Source organism: Spea bombifrons, chromosome 11 (assembly GCF_027358695.1).
Source record: "Spea bombifrons isolate aSpeBom1 chromosome 11, aSpeBom1.2.pri, whole genome shotgun sequence".
Taxonomy (NCBI): domain Eukaryota; kingdom Metazoa; phylum Chordata; class Amphibia; order Anura; family Pelobatidae; genus Spea; species Spea bombifrons.
In genome coordinates this window covers 8,064,941-8,088,426 of record NC_071097.1, presented here as the reverse complement: position 1 = coordinate 8,088,426, position 23,486 = coordinate 8,064,941, and the positions used below count along the sequence as shown (strand labels likewise).

At 42.3% G+C, this 23,486-nt stretch overlaps 1 protein-coding gene across 2 annotated transcripts; it reads left to right on the top strand.

The window, feature by feature from the left end:
- The first annotated feature begins 308 nt into the window (after positions 1 to 308).
- On the top strand, positions 309 to 7,071 carry LOC128469074 (uncharacterized). 2 transcript variants are annotated; one of them, XM_053450891.1, is made up of 3 exons: positions 309 to 379; positions 5,237 to 5,355; positions 6,312 to 7,071. In XM_053450891.1, the coding sequence occupies exons 2-3, from the start codon at positions 5,258 to 5,260 to the stop codon at positions 6,889 to 6,891; spliced, it is 678 nt and encodes a 225-aa protein (XP_053306866.1). In that variant the 5' UTR covers positions 309 to 379; positions 5,237 to 5,257; the 3' UTR covers positions 6,892 to 7,071. The 2 variants fall into 2 exon arrangements, with proteins under 2 accessions (XP_053306866.1, XP_053306865.1); XM_053450890.1 differs by lacking the exon at positions 309 to 379 and adding an exon at positions 1,130 to 1,230.
- The last annotated feature ends 16,415 nt before the right edge of the window (positions 7,072 to 23,486 follow it).

Here is a 23,486-nt window from a genome sequence, read left to right as displayed (position 1 = left end):
ATCTGAAACAAAAAGCTTCTTATAGCATGACTGTTCACCAGATCTGTGTTCTCCTGCAATAGTTTATACACAGCAAATGATGTATTGCTAATATGCAAACTAGAAATATATAAAACCCAAGAAATAGCTCCCCAGAGATGTTCTCCACCCATCCAATCAGAGGGACCCTGTTCTTCGACTAACACTATATTACCGTGATTTTGCATTCTGATAACAACACGTTGCAACCGTAAAGAATTGCCATCTTTTAGTAAAAGCATAATCTATATATAGCAAAACAGCTAGGTTATTATTAGCGCACTCCGTTACAAAATCCTCACGTATTTCTCAGTCACATGGATGAGATCCACTCGGATTTTTCGCAGCTGGTTAATTACAGGTGAGAAAGGATCCTGGATCGGCACTTGGGGATCCATTCCAGGCTTTGCAGTTAAAACCAGTTACCGTTCGCTCCAGAGGTAAAATGTTTGCAGAACGGGAGGGAGCGGGTTGTCACCGACACATGGGTTGTGGAGAGGGTCACAGGGAGGGGGTAAACCACTAGGTGAGAGACAGCGCAGCATTAATGGCTTAATCCCACAGATTAGGATAGGAATGTGTGTTTTTTAGGCGCTACCTCAGAACAACAGTTAGTTCGGTAGCCTAGCACTTTTTCAGTTATGGCTCATTGATCATCTGCTTCAAAAGACGGCTTCTATGCATATGCTGGTCGAGCGGGTGAAGTGATAAAGTAGCAATAATTAGATATCACTATGTACAACAGCGGGTAAAGCAGAAATAGGGAGGCAGCTATAAAACGAATACCACTTGAGTGTAACTAGATTTACAACCAATAAAAACATGCAAGGATAGCTGATGAGCATTAAATAAAACCGACTGAATATCCGCAATTTAGAAAAAAAAAAGTATCCCGTAACGAAACGGAAGGACCCTGCAGAAACAAACACTGGTAAGAAATGTGTTCTTAATACGTGAGAGTTCTAAGCGCATGAGACAAAACAGCCCGATGTGATTTTATTGTCTGCATTAGCAGAGCCGTTTTAGTGGAGGTGTTAGCCTATGCCTCTACTATTCTTGGGGCACAGGGCACCCGCCTCCAAATGAGAGCTAGATACACTTTTGAGGACATATTTTAGAACTCGTTTTTAACGTTAGACTGCCGCGGTGACGTCATCATCTGGGACGCGCTGTTCTGTGTCTGAGCTGCTCCTCACGTGAAGCGCTGAGAAGGTAAAATATACCGGAAATAGGCTATGGAGGAATAGGAAAATGATTGGGACTGTAATTTTACATTGACTTGCAGGGGTTAAATTGTAATAATATGTGTTTTCACTGCCGCATCCCTAATCCATATACCTCTGTTTTTCGCCATTATTGTCTGGGTGATGAGATTAATCTGGTGCCACTGTTGTCTGTGTAATGCCTTGTTGTTGTGTTATGTTAAGCTGTTCTTATTGTATGTCAGCTCCCCTCCCCCGGTAAAGCGGCTATATAAATGTGCCCAGTCCCAATAAAGTGTGTGTCCTTTTGTATTCTGACTAGTGTGTAGTAACTGCTGGTAGGGCTGTCTGGGAGACATTTTCCCTAGAAAAGCAAAAAAGCAGCTACCTACACTATTTGGACAAATTCATTGGGACACCTTGCCATTACACCAACAGGAACTTTTATGACATTGTATTCTAAATACATAGACATTGATATGTATTTGCCCCTCCCCTTTACAGCTGTAACAGCGTCCACTCTTACGCCAAGGCTTTCCCACAGTATTTTATAGAGTTTCTGTTTGTGAAGTCAGGCACAGATATTGAACCAGAAGGCCTGGTTTACAATCTATGTTCCGGTTCATCCTAAAAGTGTGTGAGGGGGTTGAGGTCAGGGCTCTGTGAGAGCCAGTTAGGTTCTTTCGTGCCAAAATCACCCAACCATGTCTTTATGGACCTTGCTGGAATAGAAAACTGTTCACACAAAGTTGGAAGCATAGCTGAAGCATTAAGATTTCCCTTCACTGAGGTATGGGGCCTAGCCCAAACCCTGGAAATTAGCCTCATACCATTATCACTCCTCCACCAAACTTTACAGTTGGCATAATGCAGTCGCAAAGGTAACGTTCTCCTCGCATCTGCGAAACTCAGATTTCCTATAAGTCTGCCGAACACAGAAGTGCTCCACAGAACACATTTTCACTGCTCCAGTGGCGGTGTGCTCGATCCAACGCTTGACGTTTTCCTGGTGATTTTAGGCTGGTGCAGCTGTTAGGCCATGGAAACCCATTTCATGAAGCTCCTGATGCACAGTTTTTCTGCTGACACTAATGCCAGTGGAAGTATGGACTTTCTTCAGCTGTGGAATCAGCAGAGAGTTGGTGACTTTTATGCACCATGCACCTGGTGACCCCCTCTGTGTCATTACGTGGTCTTCCTCTTCATGGCTGCTGTTCCTAAATGCTTCCACTTTCCAATAATAGCACTTATTATTATCTCTTATTTATATAGCACCAACAATTTACGCAGCGTTTAATACAATACATATATTCAAGGGGTATGACAAGACGAGAATTGACAGACTAAGACAAACCGATACATTAGGTGGAGAGAACCCTGTTCGCAAGCTTACAATCTTGAGGCACTTACCGTTAACTGTGGAATATCTAGCAGGGATGAAATTTCACCAACTTTTTTGCAAACGTTGTATCCTATCATGCATTGTAAATGCAGACTGCATGGCAAGGTGCTTGATTTTATACACCTGTTGCAATGGGTCTGATTGAAACAGCTAAATTCAATTATTAAGAGGTGTGTCTCAATACTTTTGTCTGTATAGTGAATCTTGTAGCTGGTTTGTATACATCAAGAGCAAGTGTATATGTGGGACAATATAGGTTGACAGCCTGATTTCCTTGCCAAGTAAAAAAACACAACATACACCGATCAGCCCTAACATTATGACCACTTGTCTAATATTGTGTAGGTACCCCTTTTGCCGCCAAAAAAGCCCTGACCTGTCGAGGCATGGACACAACTAGACCTCTGAAGGTGTGCTATGGTATCTGGCACCAAGATGTTAGCAGCAGATCCTTCAAGTCCTGTAAGTTGCAAGGTTGGCCCTCCATTGATTGGAGTTGTTTATCAAGCACATCCTACAGATGCTCGATTGTTGTGTTCCTCAAGCCATTCCGTTTTTGCTTTGTGGCAGGACGCATTAGCCTGCTGAAAGAGGCTAATGCCATCAAGGAATCCCATGTCCATGAAAGGGAATACATGGTTTGCAACAATGCTTAGGTAGATGGTAAATATCAAAGTACCATCCACATGAATGGCAGGACCCACGGTTTCCCAGCAGAACATTACCCAAAGCATTGCCTTCTTTCTGTAGTGTATTTTGGTGCCATATGTTCTCCAGGTAAGCGATGCACACGCACCAGGCCATCTATGTGATTTAAAAGAAAACATGATTCATCAGACCAGGATATCTTCTTCCATTGTCCTCTATCCACCACTGCAGACCAAGAACACCCCACTAGAGCTGCAGTTTTGGATGCCCTGACCTAGTCGTCCTGCCATCACAGTTTGACCCTTGTCAAAGTCGCTCAGATCCTTACACTTGCCCATTTTCCAGCTTCTAACACATCAGCTTTTGGTATGAAATGTTCACTTGCTGTCTAATGAATACTACCTACTGACAGGTGCCATGATATCATCCATATTATTCACCACCTGTCGGTGGTCATTATATTATGTCTGATTGGTGAATACTATTGCATCCTATGGTTGTTTTTTTCTGGTACTATGTCAGTAGCAGAGTCAAGCGGTTAAGAAAGTATTCTATTAAGTATCCAAGGCACGATTCTCATTTGGAGAGTGTGGTGCTCTATTTTTGGCCAAATACTCATCGCTTTGTAAATCTGAACTTGCAAGGATACCAATTTACCCTGTATAATGCGTAGGTGAGATGGCATTTACCCTTTCAGTGACAACTGCAGGAAGGTGAGAGACCCTAAGATATACTAAGAATTGGAATGGACAGTGTAAGATGGAGGGGACACCAGTCATTTCCTATGTAATATTTTCTTAAATATTTTTATTAGTGATATTGCAGAAGGTCTTGATGGTAAGGTGACGACACAAAAATTTGCAACAGAGTTGATGTTCCTGGAGGGATAAGCCAAATGGCAAATTATTTAGGTAAACTGGAATAATGGTCAGAGCTGGGGCAACTGGCATTTAAAATCCAAGGGCATGAATGGAACTTTATAAAGATGGAAAAGGATGTAAAAAGATAATGTCAGTCAGTACTGTTCAATCACTTATTAAGAAGTGGAAAATTTGGGTATCTCTTTATACCAAGCCACGGTCGGGTGGACCAAGAAAGATTTCGACCACAACTGCCAGAAGAATTGCTTGGGATACAAAGAAAAACCCACAGGTAGCATCAGGAGAAATATAGGCTGCTCTGGAAAAAGATGGTGTGGTTTTTTTTTTCAAGGAGCACAATATGACAAGCAAAATTAGCTGTGTGGTAAGGTTGCCAGAGAGAAGCCTTTACTCTGCCAATGCCTCAAACAGACCGGTTACAATATGCCAGACAACACATTCACATGCCTCAAAGCTTCTTCTATAGGAAATTAGATAATATGATAAAAAAGTTATCTAGCCCATCTTCTCCTGGGAAAAAAAAGTGTGGGTATACTAAATTACAGCATCGGTCTCAAAAGTTACAAAAAGAAAATAACAGCTCGGTCCTTAAGGAGCCAAGTCATCAGAAAAAAATATTTCCTAAGTCCCTCTCTTCCGTTGTTACTGACAACAGTGCCCCCAATACAGTCTTCCTTGGGATTTTTACGTCCCAAGTACATTATTTCACATTTATCAACAATAAAATGCAACTAGCACACTTCAAATTTGCTTAAATCATTTGTGATTTCAGCTGTTCCTCCTTGAATGTCTACCCTGTTCCAAACCTTTGTCATCTGCCAAAAAATATTACAAAGTATGGGTCCCAATACTGGTCACTGTATATATAATCTTTTATTTTTTTGTATCTATTATTTAGTTGTGAAGCCGATTGCTCAATGTTATTTGTGAAAGCACCTTAACCTTGGAGGCTGTAAGATTAGCATTTAAAGGATCCCAGTGTTCATGAATTAGGCTTCTTAACAAAATGAAAAAAATAGCTAGTACTTTTCAATACTAACTACATATCTTGTTACTTAGTTCATGTTTTGCTTATGTTTGCAAAGGCCTTGTGTTATCGTGTTCACATGATGGAATCTACTCGTTCCTCTCTGGGGCTTCTCTCAGGATACAGTTCGTCTGGATCTGATGATGATGATGATGATACAGTTGAAGTATCAGTTAGGTAAGATCCTGAAGCATTTTGTACAATCTTAGAAGTGCAATTCTATCTACATAACAAAACCTAGTTCCTTAGAACATTTATTCCCCTGACAATCCACTTTGCCCATGTCATGTAGGACTGCAACTAACTATTATTTTCATAATCTATTAGTTGGCTGAATTATGTTTTCGATTAATCGTTTATTTAAAATAATTTAATGAACAAACTGGGTGTTAACAACAAACAGCAGAATTAAAAAAAAAAAAAAAAAAAAAAAAAAAACTTTGAGAAAAATGCATTTCTTTTTTATTTTCCAACCTGCCCCCCAGTTATGCACATCTGAACCTAGGCTTGCCATGCTGTCCCCCTTATACAACTATATGCCTTATTTCCCCCTATATGCCACTGTGCCCCAGATATGCCTTATACCCCCAGATATGCCACATGCCCCACCACCCAACTTGCCCTCAGTACTCCAGACTCCCTGGTGTCTAGTGGGGTCAGCCGGTTAATGTCTGCGTGATGCATATAGACAAACCATACAATGCCTTATACCCCTATATACCCCAGATATGCTCCTCCTCCCCCAGATATGACTGCCAGAGAGGAGGATCCCGGTCTCCTGCACTGCTGCAGGGGATCTGGATCTTAGTCTTATAGTCCGACCTCTATTTGAGGTCGGATTATAAGGGGTATTTTTCAGAGCATTTGCTCTGAAGAAACCCTCATAGTCGAGAAAATTGATTCAACTAATCGATAATGAAAATCGTTAACATTGATTAGTTGTTGCAGCCCTAATCTCATGTTACCAATGTTACCATATCATTACTCTTCGTCCATTCCTTTTTTTTATGCACACTAAATCTTGATTCGTCACATGCTACCTCTTCACTGAATTGCATACATAACACTTAGTGTGCCAATTTTTCTCCAATAATTTTACGATTTTACACTATGCCTGCCTTCTTTTTCTCTAGTCATCCTTCATCCAGATTGAATTTCTTTTCAAACTCTGACTCCTGCAGCGATGAGGAGGTTGGCATCGAAAACAAAAAAATAACCAAAAAGGATCCTTTACCTGTGTGTTCATCCTTGCCTGTTGTGCGTCTCCCAGCTCCTATCTTGGGTAGGGAGACTGGTGTGGGTCCGGGTGGAGTCTTCTCAAATACATTCCATGAAAAGCAGCAAGCGCAACTCAGTGTGCTAGAACAACATGTGAAGCTGAGCGATAGCAACTGGGTAAAACAGGGAAAAGGAGCATGTTTGTCCTACCAGAGAGATGGACGATGCCATTTTGGAACCAACTGCAAATACAGTCATGCATCAGACTTGCCACAGAAAAGCACAGGAACTGTGCAAAAAGATTTTGAAAGAAAACAGCTGATGGATGGTAGGGGGCAGATGCAAAGAGAGGGGTTTATAGAAGAACAACAAAGTGGAGATGAAAAGCCAAGTCTGAAAGGGAAGCGAAAAAAGCCAGGACTCAGTAACACATTGATCCCTCCCAAAAAAGCACTCAAAAACTACATGGAACAAATGGCAACTGAGAGGTCATAAAACTTGTAAACTCATGTGCATTCTCAAAATACAGTTTATCTTGTTTTCTTTGCAGCATATTTAGGCTTAGAAACATAAGATTAAATTGTCCCGTCACAATCTGACAACTAGTACTACACAATAAAGCAAAAAACACCGTGACTGTGCCCAGTACACCAATAAATGTGACACAAAGAAATATATATATATATAGTTCTGTGACGGGCCTCGGGTACCCCGGCTGGGTACACCCGTCAGTTCTTTGTTGCTTCCTCCCGGAACCGCAAGGGTTAACCGCTCCCAGCGATAAGCGATACTAGCGAGGAAGGGATCAGGAACTGTCTCGGTGTACTCGATGTAGTAGCACCGCAGCTCACCGAGGCGTAGCCGAATGCAGTGCAGAGATTGTCCTGAAAAGGACAATAGGTGATATATCGAGTCCCTGAACCATTAGACAAGACTAATGTCCAGGGAAAGAACACTGTTTACTGGGAAAACACAATGGCTTATATACAGTTCAAGAGGGAAAAAGGCCGTAAATCCCATCCCCATATCCCCGCTCTGCCCAGACGGTCTGGCGCCACACTCGGGCAATCAACCCCCGCAATGTCCGCATACCCTTACGTTGTCGTTTTCGGGGTGATCCTGAGGGAGCAGCGACGATCCCGGGGTACCAAGGGCTAGCTCAAGGTCCTGAGGGTATCCTGTCCAAAAAGTGACGTGATCGACTGTGGGGGTCCCGAGCGGCAGCAGTTCAAAGTTTCCCCGGGACGGGCAAGATAGCTCTCCTGGAAGTCCCAGTGACCAGGAATCCACGGGAGGCTCCTTCTCCGAGTTGTTCCTGGTCCGTACCCCACCACCTGTGGGTTAATAGCGTGAAAAGGGTGCGCTGGTGTTGTCCATGGTGTCCGGGATACGAAGGGTTAAAGTCCGCCGGCAGGGCATGTGAAACATGGACAGGGACGGCACGTGAGGGAGAACAAAGGCACAACAACAATCACATATATATAGGAATCACAACCAATGATTATTACAACGCCACTTATTAACCCAGGGTTGTGACAACCCTTGAAAAAGTAAATCAACCAGAGACATAATATGCTTTATTGTGTGGTGTTTATGTGAAACAGTGGGGTTTGTTTCTTGCGGTGTACCAGCAGCACTCTATATTTATCTTTATGTTTGTCATTTGAATTTTATTTATTGTGCGCATCACTTATCATCTGTTTCTGATTATGTAGTACTACACAATCCTACTTTTTTATACCTTATTTTTTTGTTTTTCTTTTAAACAAAGTACAGAAATAGAAAACTATTAACGCTGTAAAATGGGTACGCGGGCCATAAGAAGTAATATATAACACAACAACCATTTGAGTTACAGAAACAACAGATGAGGAGGGCCCTGGTCAAACAAGCTCACAATTTTGAGGGAGTTAGGGTGTACACAAGGGATAAACGTGCCATTGTTAGGGATGGAGCAGAAACACTAGTACAAGTATTGTCTGAAGGCAGTATTAGGAAAGGTGAGCTAAGGAATATAGGCGGAAGGACATTAATGTGTAAGTTCATAGGGGTCCTTAAAGAAGTAGGTCTTTTTTTAAAGGACCTGAGGCAGAGGGAAAGGAGGCTAAGCCAGGAAAGAACATTATAGAGCATAGGGCAGGAGTGTCCCAAGTTTTTTCTGCAGTGGGCCACATCATCAGAATTGTATACATGCGAGGTCCGCACTCATTTTTCACTGTGAGAAAATATAGCCTTTAATAAAATATGCAGATTAAAATAAAGTAAATTACACAAAACCTTTACTTTTCCTCTCACTGATTTCTGAGCCTAGAAAGTTTTGTGACTACAAATTCAGGATTCTGTATGAGTAAAAATGAAATATTTATTCTAGGGATGCGATGCACTGAAATAAAAGTTCTGGACCAAAACCGAAAATTCTGGGTTCACTTAGTCGAAACCGAAAATGACCCCCCACCTTTAAAAATAATTTAAAAAATCCCACACTTTTAATAAAAGTTACACACCAAAATTGTACAAAAAATGTAATAACAATGTTATATGTTATGATTGTTAACAGCAATCTCAGGCATACACAGATCCAGCATGTACTGGTTGACTGGGCATGATAGGACTGTGATTGCTGTCAACAATGATATATAAATTTATATTGTTATTGTATTTTCTGTCCAATTTTGGTGTGTTAACCACACTTTTATTAAAGTAAGTATCCCACCACAGTGTTCAACAATATGACTTGGCATGATAGGAGTGTGATTGCTAATGACAATCACACTCCTATCATACCCAGGCAACCAGTAAATGCTGGAACCTAGGCATGATGGGACTGTGATTGCTGTTAGCAATCACACTCCTATCATGCCAAGCCAGCCAGTACATGCTGAAACCTGGCTAGCTGCCCCCTTACACATCCATGCTATCACACACACACACACTCATTCATTCATATACTCATTCATTCACAGATTCATTCCCTCAATCACGCATGCTCATTCAAAGACCCTCCCCCACCCCCTTAACTGCACTGCAGCTCTCTCGATGCCGCTCACAGACTTCAGCAGGGGGCACGGCCTCCCTCTGCGTTCTCTTGTACTGCACAGAGGAAGCAGGACTGGAGCAGAGTCATGTGATGTCACGTACATTCACGTGACTCTGCTGGGTTCCGCTTCCTCTGTGCAGTGCAATCCGCCCTGACATGCTGTCAATTAACTTCTGTGCCGTGTCCTGACTGATGGCAGATTCTTGCATATAAATCCTTGGAGTTTGTCAGAAATTGTAGGTTTTTGTTTGTCCGTCCACCTCTTGAGGATTGACCACAAGTTCTCAATGGGATTAAGGGCTGTGAAGTTTACTGGTCATGGACCCAAAATTTTTTTTTGCTCACCGGACAAAACCCTTTTGCCTTATGGCAAGGTGCTCCATAATGATGGAAAAGGCATTGTTTGTCACCAAGCTGTTCTTGGATGGTTAGGAGGAGTGCTCTTGAAGAGTGTGTTCGTACCATTCTTTATTCATGGATGTGTTCTTAGGCAAAATTCTGAGTGAGCCCACTCCCTTGGCTGAGAAGCAACACACATGAATGGTCTCAAGATGCTTTACTGTTGGTATGACACAGGACTGATGGTAGCGCTCACCTTGTCTTCTCCGGATAAGCTTTTTTCCAGATGCCTCAAACAATCGGAAAGGGTATTCATCAAAGAAAATGACTTTAACCCTCAGCAGTCCAATCCCTGTACCTTTTGCAGAATATCAGTCTGTCCCTGATATTTTTTCTGGAGAGAAGTATACATGTACGGGCTCAGGATGCAATGCATTTGCGACAAAGCCTGTACATGTACGTGCTGTTGTTAAATACCTGCGTAGCCGCAATCGCGGTGTTTTCGCTGAGATCGGTGGCTTTTTATGTCCTTAATAACATAATAATGGAATGACCTTTCCAATGTGTAACTGATGCTTTTTATTATGCTGTCTGCTAACTGTTACCAAGAAAAACAACGTCTTTTTAGGTACCTGCAAGCTCCGCCCAGTCGATGACATCATTCTTGTACGGAAGCCAGTGTCATTCATCCAAGCACATCACTACATCTCCTTTCCTACTCATTTTTATAAAAACTTATACAACAAAATAATCAGTCATCTGCAGTTTCCTCTTGAGTGAGAGCTACTTCTTGTTTCTTCTTTTGACAAAGTTTTCTTTTGGTATATGGCACGTTGTGGGATTTTTTGGCGACGTTGATTACCTGGGCGATGAGGGTCTGTGGCGGGTCGGGTCCTAGGAGGCCGATACGCCACTGGATTTGTCGCTGGAGGTCGGAGGTTCCAGTGCCCTCTGATGAGGTGAGGCTGTTCCGGTCTCCCTCCATTAGCTCCGCGATCAGGGTTGCCTTGGACTTGTTGCTGGCCGTCTGCCCACGGGCTTCCAATAAGTCTTTCAGCGTCTGCCTCTTCAAGCCCTTGTAGCGTTGCTCCATTCACTGGAACGTAGTACCGGTGATGGTTTGGATGTCCCGGTACTTAGGAAGCATCCCACCGCTGCCACCAAATGTCACGGGCACACCTTGTACCCCAGCTGGGTACGCCCATTGGTTCGGCGATGCTTCCTGACGCTAATTGATAGTAGCGGAACGGGCTCACAAGCTGGTACTGTGACTCTAGCTTCACAGCACCGCAGCCCGCCAAGGCGTAGCTGAGTACAGTGCCGTAGTTGTCCTGACAAGGACAACTAGTGATCCAGCGGGCCCCTGAAGCATTAGACAAAACTAATGTTCCAGGGAAGTAACACACTTTATTGGGAAACACACAGGCTTATATACAGGTAAGACATTCACACAGATAGATATATATAACAATCACAACCCCTGATTATTAAATGGCACTTTTTAACCCAGGGTTGTGACAGAAGGGGATACACCATTCAATGGTACTTGATCAGACACGGCATTATTTCACCCTAGATGGGCATAATAGGTGTTATAGACACTTATTAACCCCGGGCCGTCACAGTTATCACATGCATCTTTGGGCCTTGAACCCGGTCAACTACTCCTGGTGCCCATCTTTCATTTTTATGATACAACCTATACCATACTAAGTCTCCTTCAGTATATGTTCTCGAAGGTTTTCCCACTCTCATTTTATCTTGCATGAAGCAGACTGTTTCTATGACATATGGTGTGACTGTGATGGACCGTCCAGGGACCTCAGGTTATGCCTCTCAGCCAAGAGCGATTTCTCTCTTCAGGACAAAAGTCCACCGCAATCCGTAGACAATATCCGCAAGCAAAGTAAACGGGATATCGCTATCCGGTACCCAAATAACTAGGTGAGACTAGTCTTTAGGTACAACAAAAGGAATCTTTGTATTATAGTGTCGCCTTTTAAAGGTGCCACTAAGATTAGGAGCACACTTTATCTTTATTAGATTATCTCCCAGACCTTAGTGTGCTGTGTGCAAACTCTTACAAAATAAGGCAATAACATGCATTTTCATTAATAACACAATAAAGACCTTCATGTCACTGGATAACATTAACTGAGAGGCACAATCCGTGAAAATAGCAACATCCTAGGGTGCAGCAAAGTCCCGGAACCACCGAGTGGAAGAACCAGCTGACCGCACACGAGGAAGCAGCCACAAACAGTTCCATATGAAACAGTCCTAGGTACCGCTGGCCTTCGGGGTTACCTTACTCGGTGGTCGATGTACTCAGCCCTCCGCTAATTTTGGGATAGACTCCCAGGGATGTAAGGATGATACGGTGAAAATAGCGATCTGATCCCAATAGGAGAAAAGGAAAGCAACGTGAGTGAAATGTCCACCAACCGCTAGCGATGTCTCACTCGCAAACGCCCACAGAGCCTTTTCGTGCTCTGATCAGGTCTCTCTTTTGGGAATAGTCCTCTGGGAGTCAGGGAAACAATAGCGGAGGGGCAGGGTGACTCTAGGAACTGTCATAACTAAATCTAGCTTTGTATGAATCTTCCTGCCAAACAATAGTTGAACAGGTGCAACTCCTGTGGTAGGGTGTTGAGTAACTCTATATTGTTGTAAAAATTGTAAAATGCTCTTAGTATTCCACAGTTTTTCTTATCTTTCAAAGCCCTTTTAAAAGTTTGGACAAACCTCTCTGCTTGTCCATTTATGGCAGGATGATAGGGTACCGTCTGATGATGATGAATTCCATCTGCATGTAAAAAGTTCTGAAAGTGTTGTGATACAAACTGGGGGCCATTATCTGTGACCAATTTTCTTTGTAATCCAAATACCGAGAAAATTCTTTCTAATGCAGATATGACTTCAGTAGTTGTAGTCTGTGTCATTGGAATGACTTCTGGCCACTTAGAGTGTTCATCAATTATTAAGTATGAAATTCCATCAATAGGACCAGCAAAGATCTCCTAAGGTGTTTTAGGCCAGTCCCATGCTTGTACAGCTGCTCGTGGCAGCTGTCCTTGGACTTGCACCCTTTGAATGACATTGCATGTTCCTCAGTCTTTATCAACTGATGGCCACCAAACATAACCTAGCCCTCTGTTTCGTTTTGACAATGTCAGGGTGATCTTCAGGAAGGAGTTGTAACATGGCTTGACCTAACTTATTAGGTATTAGAACCCTTTGGCTCGTAATATCTCTCAAATATTTTCACACAAACTGTTATTCAGTATCACAAATTGTCTCTTTGGCAATCCCTCTAGCATGTATTACACCTGTCAAACATACACCTGGAAGACTTTTCTGTACAACTGGTGAGGAACTCTTTAGTGGAATGTGCTAATCGTGGAAGAAAACGGTGGTAATAGTTGAGTAGACCCAGGTATAATCTCAACTTTGATGCATTTTGTGGTATAGGAGTTTCTTGCAAGGCCTTGACTTTGTCATAAGCAGTATGGATACCATGACATATCTATTACATGCCCACAAAATTCTAGTTTGTCGTGCATGAAAGCACACTTCTCTAAGTTGACCTTCAAACCGTAGGTCATTAGTCTCTGCGGTACTCTCTCTACTACATTGTGTTGGTGTTCTTCCTCTGTGTTGCCTGTGATTAACATGTCATCTAAAAGGCATCGAACATGGGGCAAGCCATTTAACAATTCCTTCATGGTACTTTGCCAAATGGCTGGTGCAGGAGTGATTTCAAAGATCATCTGAATATGTTGAAATAAACCACGGTGAGTATTGATGGTGAGTAATTTGCAAGTGTTGTAAAATGTTGTCCATCAGCTAAGTTAGTAAAATTCTCTTCCTTTCTTGGTAAAGGATACTTATCTACTGCTAATTGTTCATTCAACACCACCCTAAAGTCTCCACCTATTCGAATCTGTCCATCTTTCTTTCGTACTGGTACAATAGTAGAGGCCCACTCACTACATATCACAACGGGTGATATAATCCTTAACTCTTCTAACTTTCTCAGTTCAGCATCAACTCCTGCCTTTGAAAGCAAATGGTTCTGTCCTAGCTTTGCAAAACTTTGGCCTAGCTCCAGGTTTTAATTGTAACTGAACCCTTTTGTTCTTAACTTTTCCCAGAACATCTTCAAACACAGGGGCATATTTGATTTTACTGTTCTCAATCCATTGAGCACAATCAACTTCCCTAAGATGGACTTCAGTGTTGTTGAGACTCTCAGACATGCCAAGGGCCTGTATCCAGTCCCTTCCATATGGAGGTGGTCTACCCGATTTAGGTATGTACAGTGTAAGATTATCAATTTTACCATTTGTACACACAGACACAGATGCACATCCTACTGGTGTATTTCCTCTATAATTGATAATTTCCTTTCTTATGTGATTTGTTTGATACATTCTGTGGATCTCCTCTGCAAGTCTTCCTTAAGTGTCCAATTTTACCATGGGCATGACAATGAGCATTTTTAATTCTGCACTCAGAAGCTCCATGATTCTGTGTTCCACATCTGTAACAGTTAACATGTAATGTTGCTTTTGCTGAATACTTACTATCAGGAATACTTTGTTTCTTTACATTTACATACAAAATACTTCCTCTGTAGTTTTGAATTGTTTTTGTTATAAACAAGTATCTGATGTGGCTTGTTCAAAAATAGAAGCAATCGTTAATGCTTTATGAAACGTCAGGCTCTCTTCTGTCAAAAGTCTCTTATGTATCAATACCCATTACAAACTGATCTCATAAGAGCCATACTCATGTAATCTCCAAAAACTACATGAGCTAGAGTATTTCTTCAAGCTAAGTGCAAACGCAGATACACTCTCATGTATCCCTTGACGTCGATTATAAAACTTGAAACGCTCAGCAATTTCTAATGGCCGCGGTTGGAAATGTTGGTTTAAAATCTGTATTATTTCAGATAAAGACTTGTTGCTCGGCTTTGCTGGGTGTACCATGTCTGTTAGAATATGATATATTTTAGCAACAATAGTTGTGAGACGCCAACAGACTTAGTATCTCCAATGTCTTTAGCAAGTAAATATTGCTGTAACCTTTCAGTCCAGGAAACCCAGTTATCCGTTCCAGGGTCAAATTCTTTCACTGTTCCAAATAAAGCCATTATAACGTGAATTTGTGGTTGAATCCTCGTTGCCAATTGTTATGGGGTGTTGTGTGACAGTGACAAATATCAGGAGCGGTAAATTCATACCTGAAGTACAACGTGCGCAAAAAAAAAAATACAAAAAAAGATTACTACCGTAAAGTTATTGATCGACTGAATAAGACATAAAAACCCTGTACTTGCAGGTATACATACATAATGTATGGAAACCTAGCTTATCAGATATGGATCTACAGAATAACACACTGAGACGGAACCGAGCTGTACCCCGGCTGGGTACGCCCGCCGAACGTTGCTTCCTCCGCCCAATGGCCACTGGGACACCAGCGATTAACCCCTTTAGCGCCAGACAGAACCAGTGTACAGAGAGAAGGGGCTGCCTTACCACTGTGGCTAGCCGAAGTTGAGCTACACAGTGAGGCTATTGTCCTGAAAAGGACAATACGAGATCATAGCAGAGGACACAGCTCTTCAGAAACCTCGGCTGCACTGTAGTATACGGAAGTATAGCAATACAGCGCTCTACCGCCCTGATAAGGGCAGCACCGAGGCTTACCTCAATTACAAGACAGGACTCATAGTGAGGTAAAACAGGAACTCAGTTTATTTGGAAACATAGGGGCTATTTAAACAGTACAAGGGGTTGCATTACATCCAATAGACACACACAGTACATCATCCTGCCCTCCTTTGCACATGGGGAGGTACCTGCCTTCTCTGTTTTTCAATGGGAATCAGCACATATAGCTTGGTTCAACCTTTATTGCATGTGGCATAACTGAGATGCCTCTTCCCCTGTTGGGTGCCATCACACCTCCCCTATCTGCCCCACTTACTCTGAAGGAGTAAGTGGGGCATTCATTTTTCTAAGTATGGGGGAAATTTAGTCCTGTACTAGATGTGATGTGTCTGTCTGCCAATGCCTGACCAGGCCCAGTGCCCTACTGCTGCTGCTGCAGCTCTATCTCCTTCCTTGCTCTAAAATCTGGATGTGTCTGACAGGCTCTCTGTTGAGCCTCTGTTGAGGCTCTGTTGAGGCTCAATGTCCTTCCTTACTCCAAGGCATCAGTTCTTGCAATTTCTGTAATGGGGAAAATTCAGTCTACATCTCTTCCTATGTTTGCTGCTGCTACAAAGTAGCCACACCAGAAAGACAGCGGGAAATTAGGCAGTTAAATGCATGGCAAAAGTCTTGGTGTAAGTAGGAGAGCTTTGGGTATTTAGAGCACTGGGATGATTTTGCTTTGGGTAATAAGCTGTATAGTTGTGATGGATTGCATCTGAGTGAAAAAAAGGTCCAATGTGCTTGGGGAGAGAGTGGTTCGATGGTTGGAGGAGATTTCAAACTAGGAATGAGGGAATGGGAATAATAAATACTGGGCTAGAGAGTATAGAAGGGAAGGTGTTTTAGTTAATAACCAGGTAGGTGGATCTGGGGGCTTGGTCTATACAGATAATAGGGAGAAGCATATATTTTGCAGCCCAAAACAAGGACAGAAGGTGTGTTGGTGTGTTACATTACAAGCTTAAGGTCATGTCTACAAATGCTTGCAATTTAGAGAATAAGATGCATGACAGTAGTGGTGAGTGAGAATGTTGATTTATTGGCTGTTACTGAGACATGGTATAATGAGGGAGGGGTGGCCCCAGGGCCGGCCCTATAATGGGGCAGACTGGGGCAATTGCCCCAGGCGGCACTTTAGAAGGGGCGGCACTTTGCCGCCCCAAGCGCTTTTTTTTTTTTTGAAGCGGAGGAGAGAGAGAGGGGCACCGAGTGGTTTTCGCTTACCCGCTCGGCGCCCCTCTCTCTCTCTCCTCTGCGGCGAGTCTCCCTGTTCGGTCCCGGTGCCGGCTTGTAATGCAGAGCGCCGGAAGTGACGTCAATTTCCGGCGCTCAGCATTACAAGCCGGCACCGTGGCAGAGCAGGGAGACTCGCCGCAGGACTGTTTAAAGGTAAGTACCGGGGGGGGCGGGGGTAAATAATGGCGTCGGCGAAGTTTAAAATGCCGCGCCCCCCCCCGGCGTCGGCGGGGGGGGCGGCGTTTTAAACTTCGCCCCAGGCGGCGTTAAGTCTTCGGCCGGCCCTGGGTGGCCCTATATTTGAAAAATAACTAAGAAGTAGGAAAGCTAGATAATCTACTAATTGAGGAAATGGCTAAAATGACAGTGAAGGGGGAAGTTAAAACTCATGGGTGACTTCAATCTTCCTGATGTAAACTGGAAAACCGAGAATGTGTCCCTCTAGCTCCCTCTAAGCCTAGATGGAACTAAATACCAACGGTGCACTAGTTTATAATATTGTTCCTGCAAGTTTAAACAGTGGATTGCTTTTCTAGTATTGTACCATGCCTTATACCAAATTTGGGGTATAAGGTAAAATGGAGATGTCTTTCGCATTTTTGAATAGCTTTTGATTTTTCGGGGACTGGAGAGCTTGCTAAGAGCTTCATTACTTAAGACACTATATTAGATTGAGGAATAACTGAAAATAGCTCATCTCATTTCTCTTGTTTCATTAATGGATTTTGCATCAAGAGGTGTTTTATCTGTAAGTACAAAACGTACTCCTTATATGGTAAATTATATCGTATATGAATATCTGCAAATTGAATTATTAGTTGTCTTTCAGTAAAATCTGTGAGAGTATTAATTCTGCAAGCTTTCCAATTAAGGACATTCAGATTTTGTAAATAAAAGGAGAGTATTTCAATTGGTGAGGCTTCGGATAGAGATGATGATAGGCCCTGAGCTTTTTGAATTCTAAATACAGATTTCAGTAGATCCTTCACAAGGGAGCTCAAAATCTCCAATATCTTAATGGTACTGTTGGTGAGCCAAATAAACAAAATTGGATCTGAGTTATTGCAATTAAATTTCTCACAATTAAACCAACCTAGTTTATTTATTTCTTAAGACCCAAGCGAGTCCATGAATAACCAGAATGAGGAATCTGCATACTCCAAGAGAACCCAGGTGCTTAACTGTGCCAGGAAGGGCCAGTTCCCCAGTAAATCAAATAGATAAATAAAGGCTCCAGGCACTCAAGAGTTCCAACGTCAAGCAGATTTATTGAGACAAAGAACAACATTTCGACCTTTTTTCAACTTGAAAAATACCTAATTGTCAATAGGGCAATCTAAAGGGCAGTGCGGCGGCAGGGTATCAGTTCCTTTTCTTGTCAAATATATCCATGAAATGTAGGTATTCAGGAGGTAGTGTAGGTGTTGGTAAATTGGCAGTATCTAGGAAACTAACCTGATATCATATAAACGCTACGTTGATGATATACTCTTTGTGTGGACCGGCACTGAAGAAAAATTACATCTATTTCTAGAACATATAAACACAAATACATGGGGGGTAGAATTCACCTCAGAAATTAGTAAAAATGTAATTATTTCTTTAGATCTAAAAACTATATATTTGTAACAACCAAATAGAGACATGCACTTTTTTTTTTTTAAAAAAAAGGTAGATACAAATAGTTTCATTGAATCATCTAGTTGTCATTTTCCACCTTGGATTCAAAATATCCCTAAGAGCCAATTTTATAGAATAAAAAGAAATTGTTCTAATATTTTTTTGTTTGGTTTAGTTTTTTTTTGTTTTATTATACATTTAGAAAAATACAAACAAAATATAATACATTTTTCCTTGTATTCGTTTGTAATCAATGTTCAAACGAATAAGAAACATACAGAGACAAAAACATAAAAGACATATTAAAAATTCTGTTGCTCAAACATTAGTCTTAATGAGATTTGAATGTTGTTATTTTTTATTATTATTTGCCATCAGAATTTCTAGCTAGAGTATTCTGCCTTGTTGTAATTGGTCTATCCATAGACTCCAGAAATGGTATCTGTTTTTATTTCTGGAAGTTTGGGATAAAATTCCCTTTTCCGTCTGAGATTGATAGATCAATTGAGTTTTAACTTTATTCCAGATAATCCCTTCAGGTTTTTTCCAATTTCTTGCAATATCTATTTTAATTCAGGGGAGGGCTGACAGCCTAAGGCCTGATGGGCAAGTCTAGTCAAGTGGCCCGTTGCGCCACCGAATCAGCACACCATCCATGTCCATCTTTTCCTGATTTTCTAACGCATATTGATGTAATGTGATTGGACTGGGAGTAGAAAAAAATTATGTTTAATACATTAAAAAACAGCTAACCTTTGTCCCTCATTCACTAAGCCACACCTCTGTTTTACTTACTCCCTGTAGTTCAGGTATAGATCAAATAAACAAAACATGTAAACAGCACGTGCATGTATAGATCAACTAAATAAGGAATACAAACCCTGTATTTGCAGGTATACATAAATAATGTATGGAAACATAGCATAGCAGATACAGATCAACAGAATAACACACAAACCCAGATTTGCAGGTACAGATCAACTGGAGATCACATAACAACTAAGCATTAAACTAAGCATTAAACCCCCCTAAATTAAAGGCATAGATCACAGGATGCACACCCCCAAAGCCAGCCCTGGTCTGCACACTGCCCACATAGAACCCGACCAGCACCAAGATAACATTAACAAATTACAGTCCAGAGTGAGCCAACTTTGTCCCCAAACAGCCCAGCGTGAGCCAATTTTGTCCCCAAACCGCCTACCCTGACACCAGTACAAGCTCTGCAACACCGACACCCAAACACACACAGACTAGGACAGGCTCTGCGACACTGACACCCACATCCAAAATGCTTTCCACACTGGTTTGCTGTTTGTTTGTTTTCCCCCCTTGTGTATTGATGCCCCAGCCAGCCCCCCCTTTGGTTTTAATGTATTTCCCCCCACAGCCTTGTGTATTGCCCCCTTTGTACATTATGCCCCAACACCCTTGTGTATTGATTTATGTGATGTCCCCAGCCAGCCCCCCCTCCCTTGTGTACTGATGCCCCCTTTGCATTGTTAATGACTGACCCATGTATACCTTTGTGTATTTATTTATGTGGTGCCCAAACCACCCTGTTGTGTACTTATACCCCCTAGCCACCCCTATTTTATTTAATAGTTGTCCCAATGCAGACCCCCCCTTTGATGGTGGTACAGCATTACACCTATCACTATATACTGAGGCAGACATTGACGGTGGTACAGCGCAATCCCTATCACTATATACTGAGCCAGACATTGATAATAGTGCAGCATAACTCCTATCACTATATACTAAGCCAAACATTGATGTGGTGTAGGCCTACTTCATTGTCTGGCTTAGGGATGCACCGAAACGAAACTTCTGGACTGAAATCGAAAATGCAGCATTTACGTGTCCGAAACCCCCATCATAAAAAAAATCTCACACTTTTATTTAAAGTAAGTAACACAGCAAAATAGGACAAAAAAATCCCAGCATGTACTAGCTGACATGATAGGAGTGTGATTGCTGTTAGCAAATATATATATATATATATTAATATTGTTATTATTATTGTTCACATGTGAACTCAGCACTGGAGGCATAGAATCAGAAATACAAATCCCGTATTTGCAGGTATACAATAATACTGTATGGAAACATACAAGAGATAAAACTACAGGCATAGATCACAGGTCGCACAACCCAAAGCCAGCTCTGGCGTCCACACTGCCCACATAGAACCTGACCAGCACCCAGATTACACACATAGGATTTACCATTTTTGTCCCCAAACAGCCCAGCATGAGTCAACTTTGTCCCCAAACAGCCCGGCCTGTGCCATCTTTGTCCCATAAACCCCTGCCTGTGTCATCTTGGTCCCCAAGGCTCAAACACCCTGCTTGTGCCAAGCATCTATATACAGCTATCATATACACAAACACTTTAACAGTCACTCACTAATTCACACTTTCATTCACATAATTAATTCACACAATCACTTATTCTCTCTCATTCACACAAAGTTACACATTCATTAATGCATTCTCACAAACTCATTCTTATCTCATAATTATCTCCCTCATTCAGACAATTCATCCACACATTCATTCATTCTCTCACTCATTCTCACTATCTACCTTCCCCCTTTTCTACCACCTTCTCACTATCCACCCCCCTCCCTTCACACTATCTACCCTCTCCCCTTTGTAGTTAAAGGTTTTGGACTTACCATTCAGAAGTCCTGCGGTGGGAGCCTCAGTCTTCCTGCTCTGCCGCTGCTTCCTGCTCTGCTGTTTCACTGCTGAGCGCCGCAATATGCCGTCATATTTCGGTGCTCAGCATGAGATGCCGGCACCACAACGGAGTTAGAAGCCTCGCGAAGGAGACTGAGGGGCGCCGAGCGGTTGCTAGGCACCCCTCTCTCTCCTGCGCGTAAAAAAATGACCATAAATTAAGTTAAACAAACTGATACTGAGAAATACTTTTGAGGCCAAAAGCAAAAGACAAAAAAGATATAAAAGATGAAATCCCTTTGATGTTTTATTTTAATGCAAGTCATAAGCAATTACGCAAGATAATACAAACCCACTGGCCTATACTTTTAAATGATAAAGAACTAAAATACTTAGCCCTGTTCCCAAGGTTGTTTTTAGTGGAGCACCACATTTAAGAAAGAAACTAGTAAGGAGTTGTATAAAAGAAAAGAAGCCAACACACTTTCTTAATGATTTAAAAGGCTTTATTTATTGTGGGAAATGCCAAGCTTGCATAACCAGGAATAGACCTAGTAGTAAAAAAGTAACAAACTTCACTCACTCACTCATTCACACAAATCTACCCCCTCTTCCTCCCTTTTTACTAGCTACCCCCTCTCCATCCCTTCTCATTATCTACACCCTGTCATGCCCCTCTCACCCTTACCTGCTCTCCCCAGCTGTCCTCTGTCACTGCATGCCGTCCAAAAGCTCCGCGGAGTAGGGCGAAGCCGTCTGTAGTAACGGCGTCCTGCGATCACGGTAGCACAGTAGGCCAAAACCGCGGCCTTAAGTTTCAGCAAACCCCAGGAAGGACTTTCAGGCGTTGCCCAAACATCAACATAATGCAGTACACCTGTGGAGGGGAGGTAACACCTGTAATCCCCATCTAGTATCCACCAATAAAGGCCACATACAGAACTAATGAACCAGGTGCTATGGATTCACCCCTGCCTAGTAACCAATCCAGTATGGAGTTTGTTCAGCACAGGGGAGGAGTAGACACCTGCAGTGCTATAAAAAAAAAACCCTCCAACTGTGAACACTTTACTCCAGTGTTCCAGAACTTTGTTTCCTGTATGTCCTATTGGACTACCCTGTTTGCCTGTTACCTGACCCTTGCCTGGACTACCGTTCACTCTGATCGTCACCTGCCCCTGACCTATTGATTTGTTTACTGACACCGCTTTGGACTATCCTCTGCTCTTACGCTCCCAGCCCAATCCAGAAGTCCTGCGGTGCGCGTGACCTCTGTCTCTCTGCTGTGCCACGGTGCGCACTGCTTCACTGCTGAGCACCGGAATATGAGGTCATATTCTGGCACTCAGCATGACATGCCGGCACCGCGACTGAGCTAGAGGCCTCACGGAGGAGACTGAGGGGCACTGAACGGTTGATGAAAACTTCATGAGTGTCAAAAAAAATGAGTGTCAAGACAGCGTTTCAAGTCCGGGACAATGAATTTTTTCAAAAATATATGGCTTCATGGGGGTAAATCACATTGGACGACTTCAAAGATGTTCCAAATAGCACATGGAGGCAGAATTACCATGTTTGGAAAAAATGGTTTTGAAATATCAAAATACTACTTGTAATTATTGCCCTATAATGTGCTGAAAAACCATAAAAACATTGGGTATTTCATTGTCATGCTAGAACGTCCAAGAGCATTCCATATGTAGCTTTGCAGACGAATGCAAATTGTCTGCCGGTATTTTCTGATAACATGCTGCATTCATCCCGTCATCAATTTTTACAAGATTCCCTGTGCCTTTAGAGCTCACCCCCCCCAAACAGTGAGCCACCACCATGCTTCACAGTGGGATATTCTTTTCGCTATAGACGTTGTTGACCCCTCTCCAAACAAAGCGCTTATGGTTGTGACCATAAAGGTCTATTTTGGTCTCATCAATTCAAATTACAGTGTGCCAGAAGCCGTGAGCCATGTCAAGGTGTTGTCGGGCGTATTGCAACCTGGCTTTTTGTGGCATTGGGACAGTAAAAGCTTCTTTCTGGCAATCAGACCATGCAGTTCAGTGTTCCTTGGCTCGACCTTGGCTTGATATCAAGAGATCACCTAATTTTCCACTTCTTAATAAGTGATTGAACAGTACTGACTGGCATTATCTTTTTATATCCTTTTCCATCTTTATAACGTTCCATTATTTCGTGACGCAGTTCTTTTGACAGTTCTTTTCTGCTCCCTATGGCTAAGTATCTAGCCTGCTCAGTACATGATAGGTAACAAACTCATTGACTGCTAGTACACAGACACTAGGTGCAATTTAAAAAGCCACATGTGTGGGAAATTAACCTTCGCCATTTTAACCTGTGTGTGTGTCACCTTTTGTGTCTGTAACAGGGCCAAACATTCAAGGGTGTGTAAACTTTTGATCAGGGCCATTTGGGTGATACCTGATATCATGA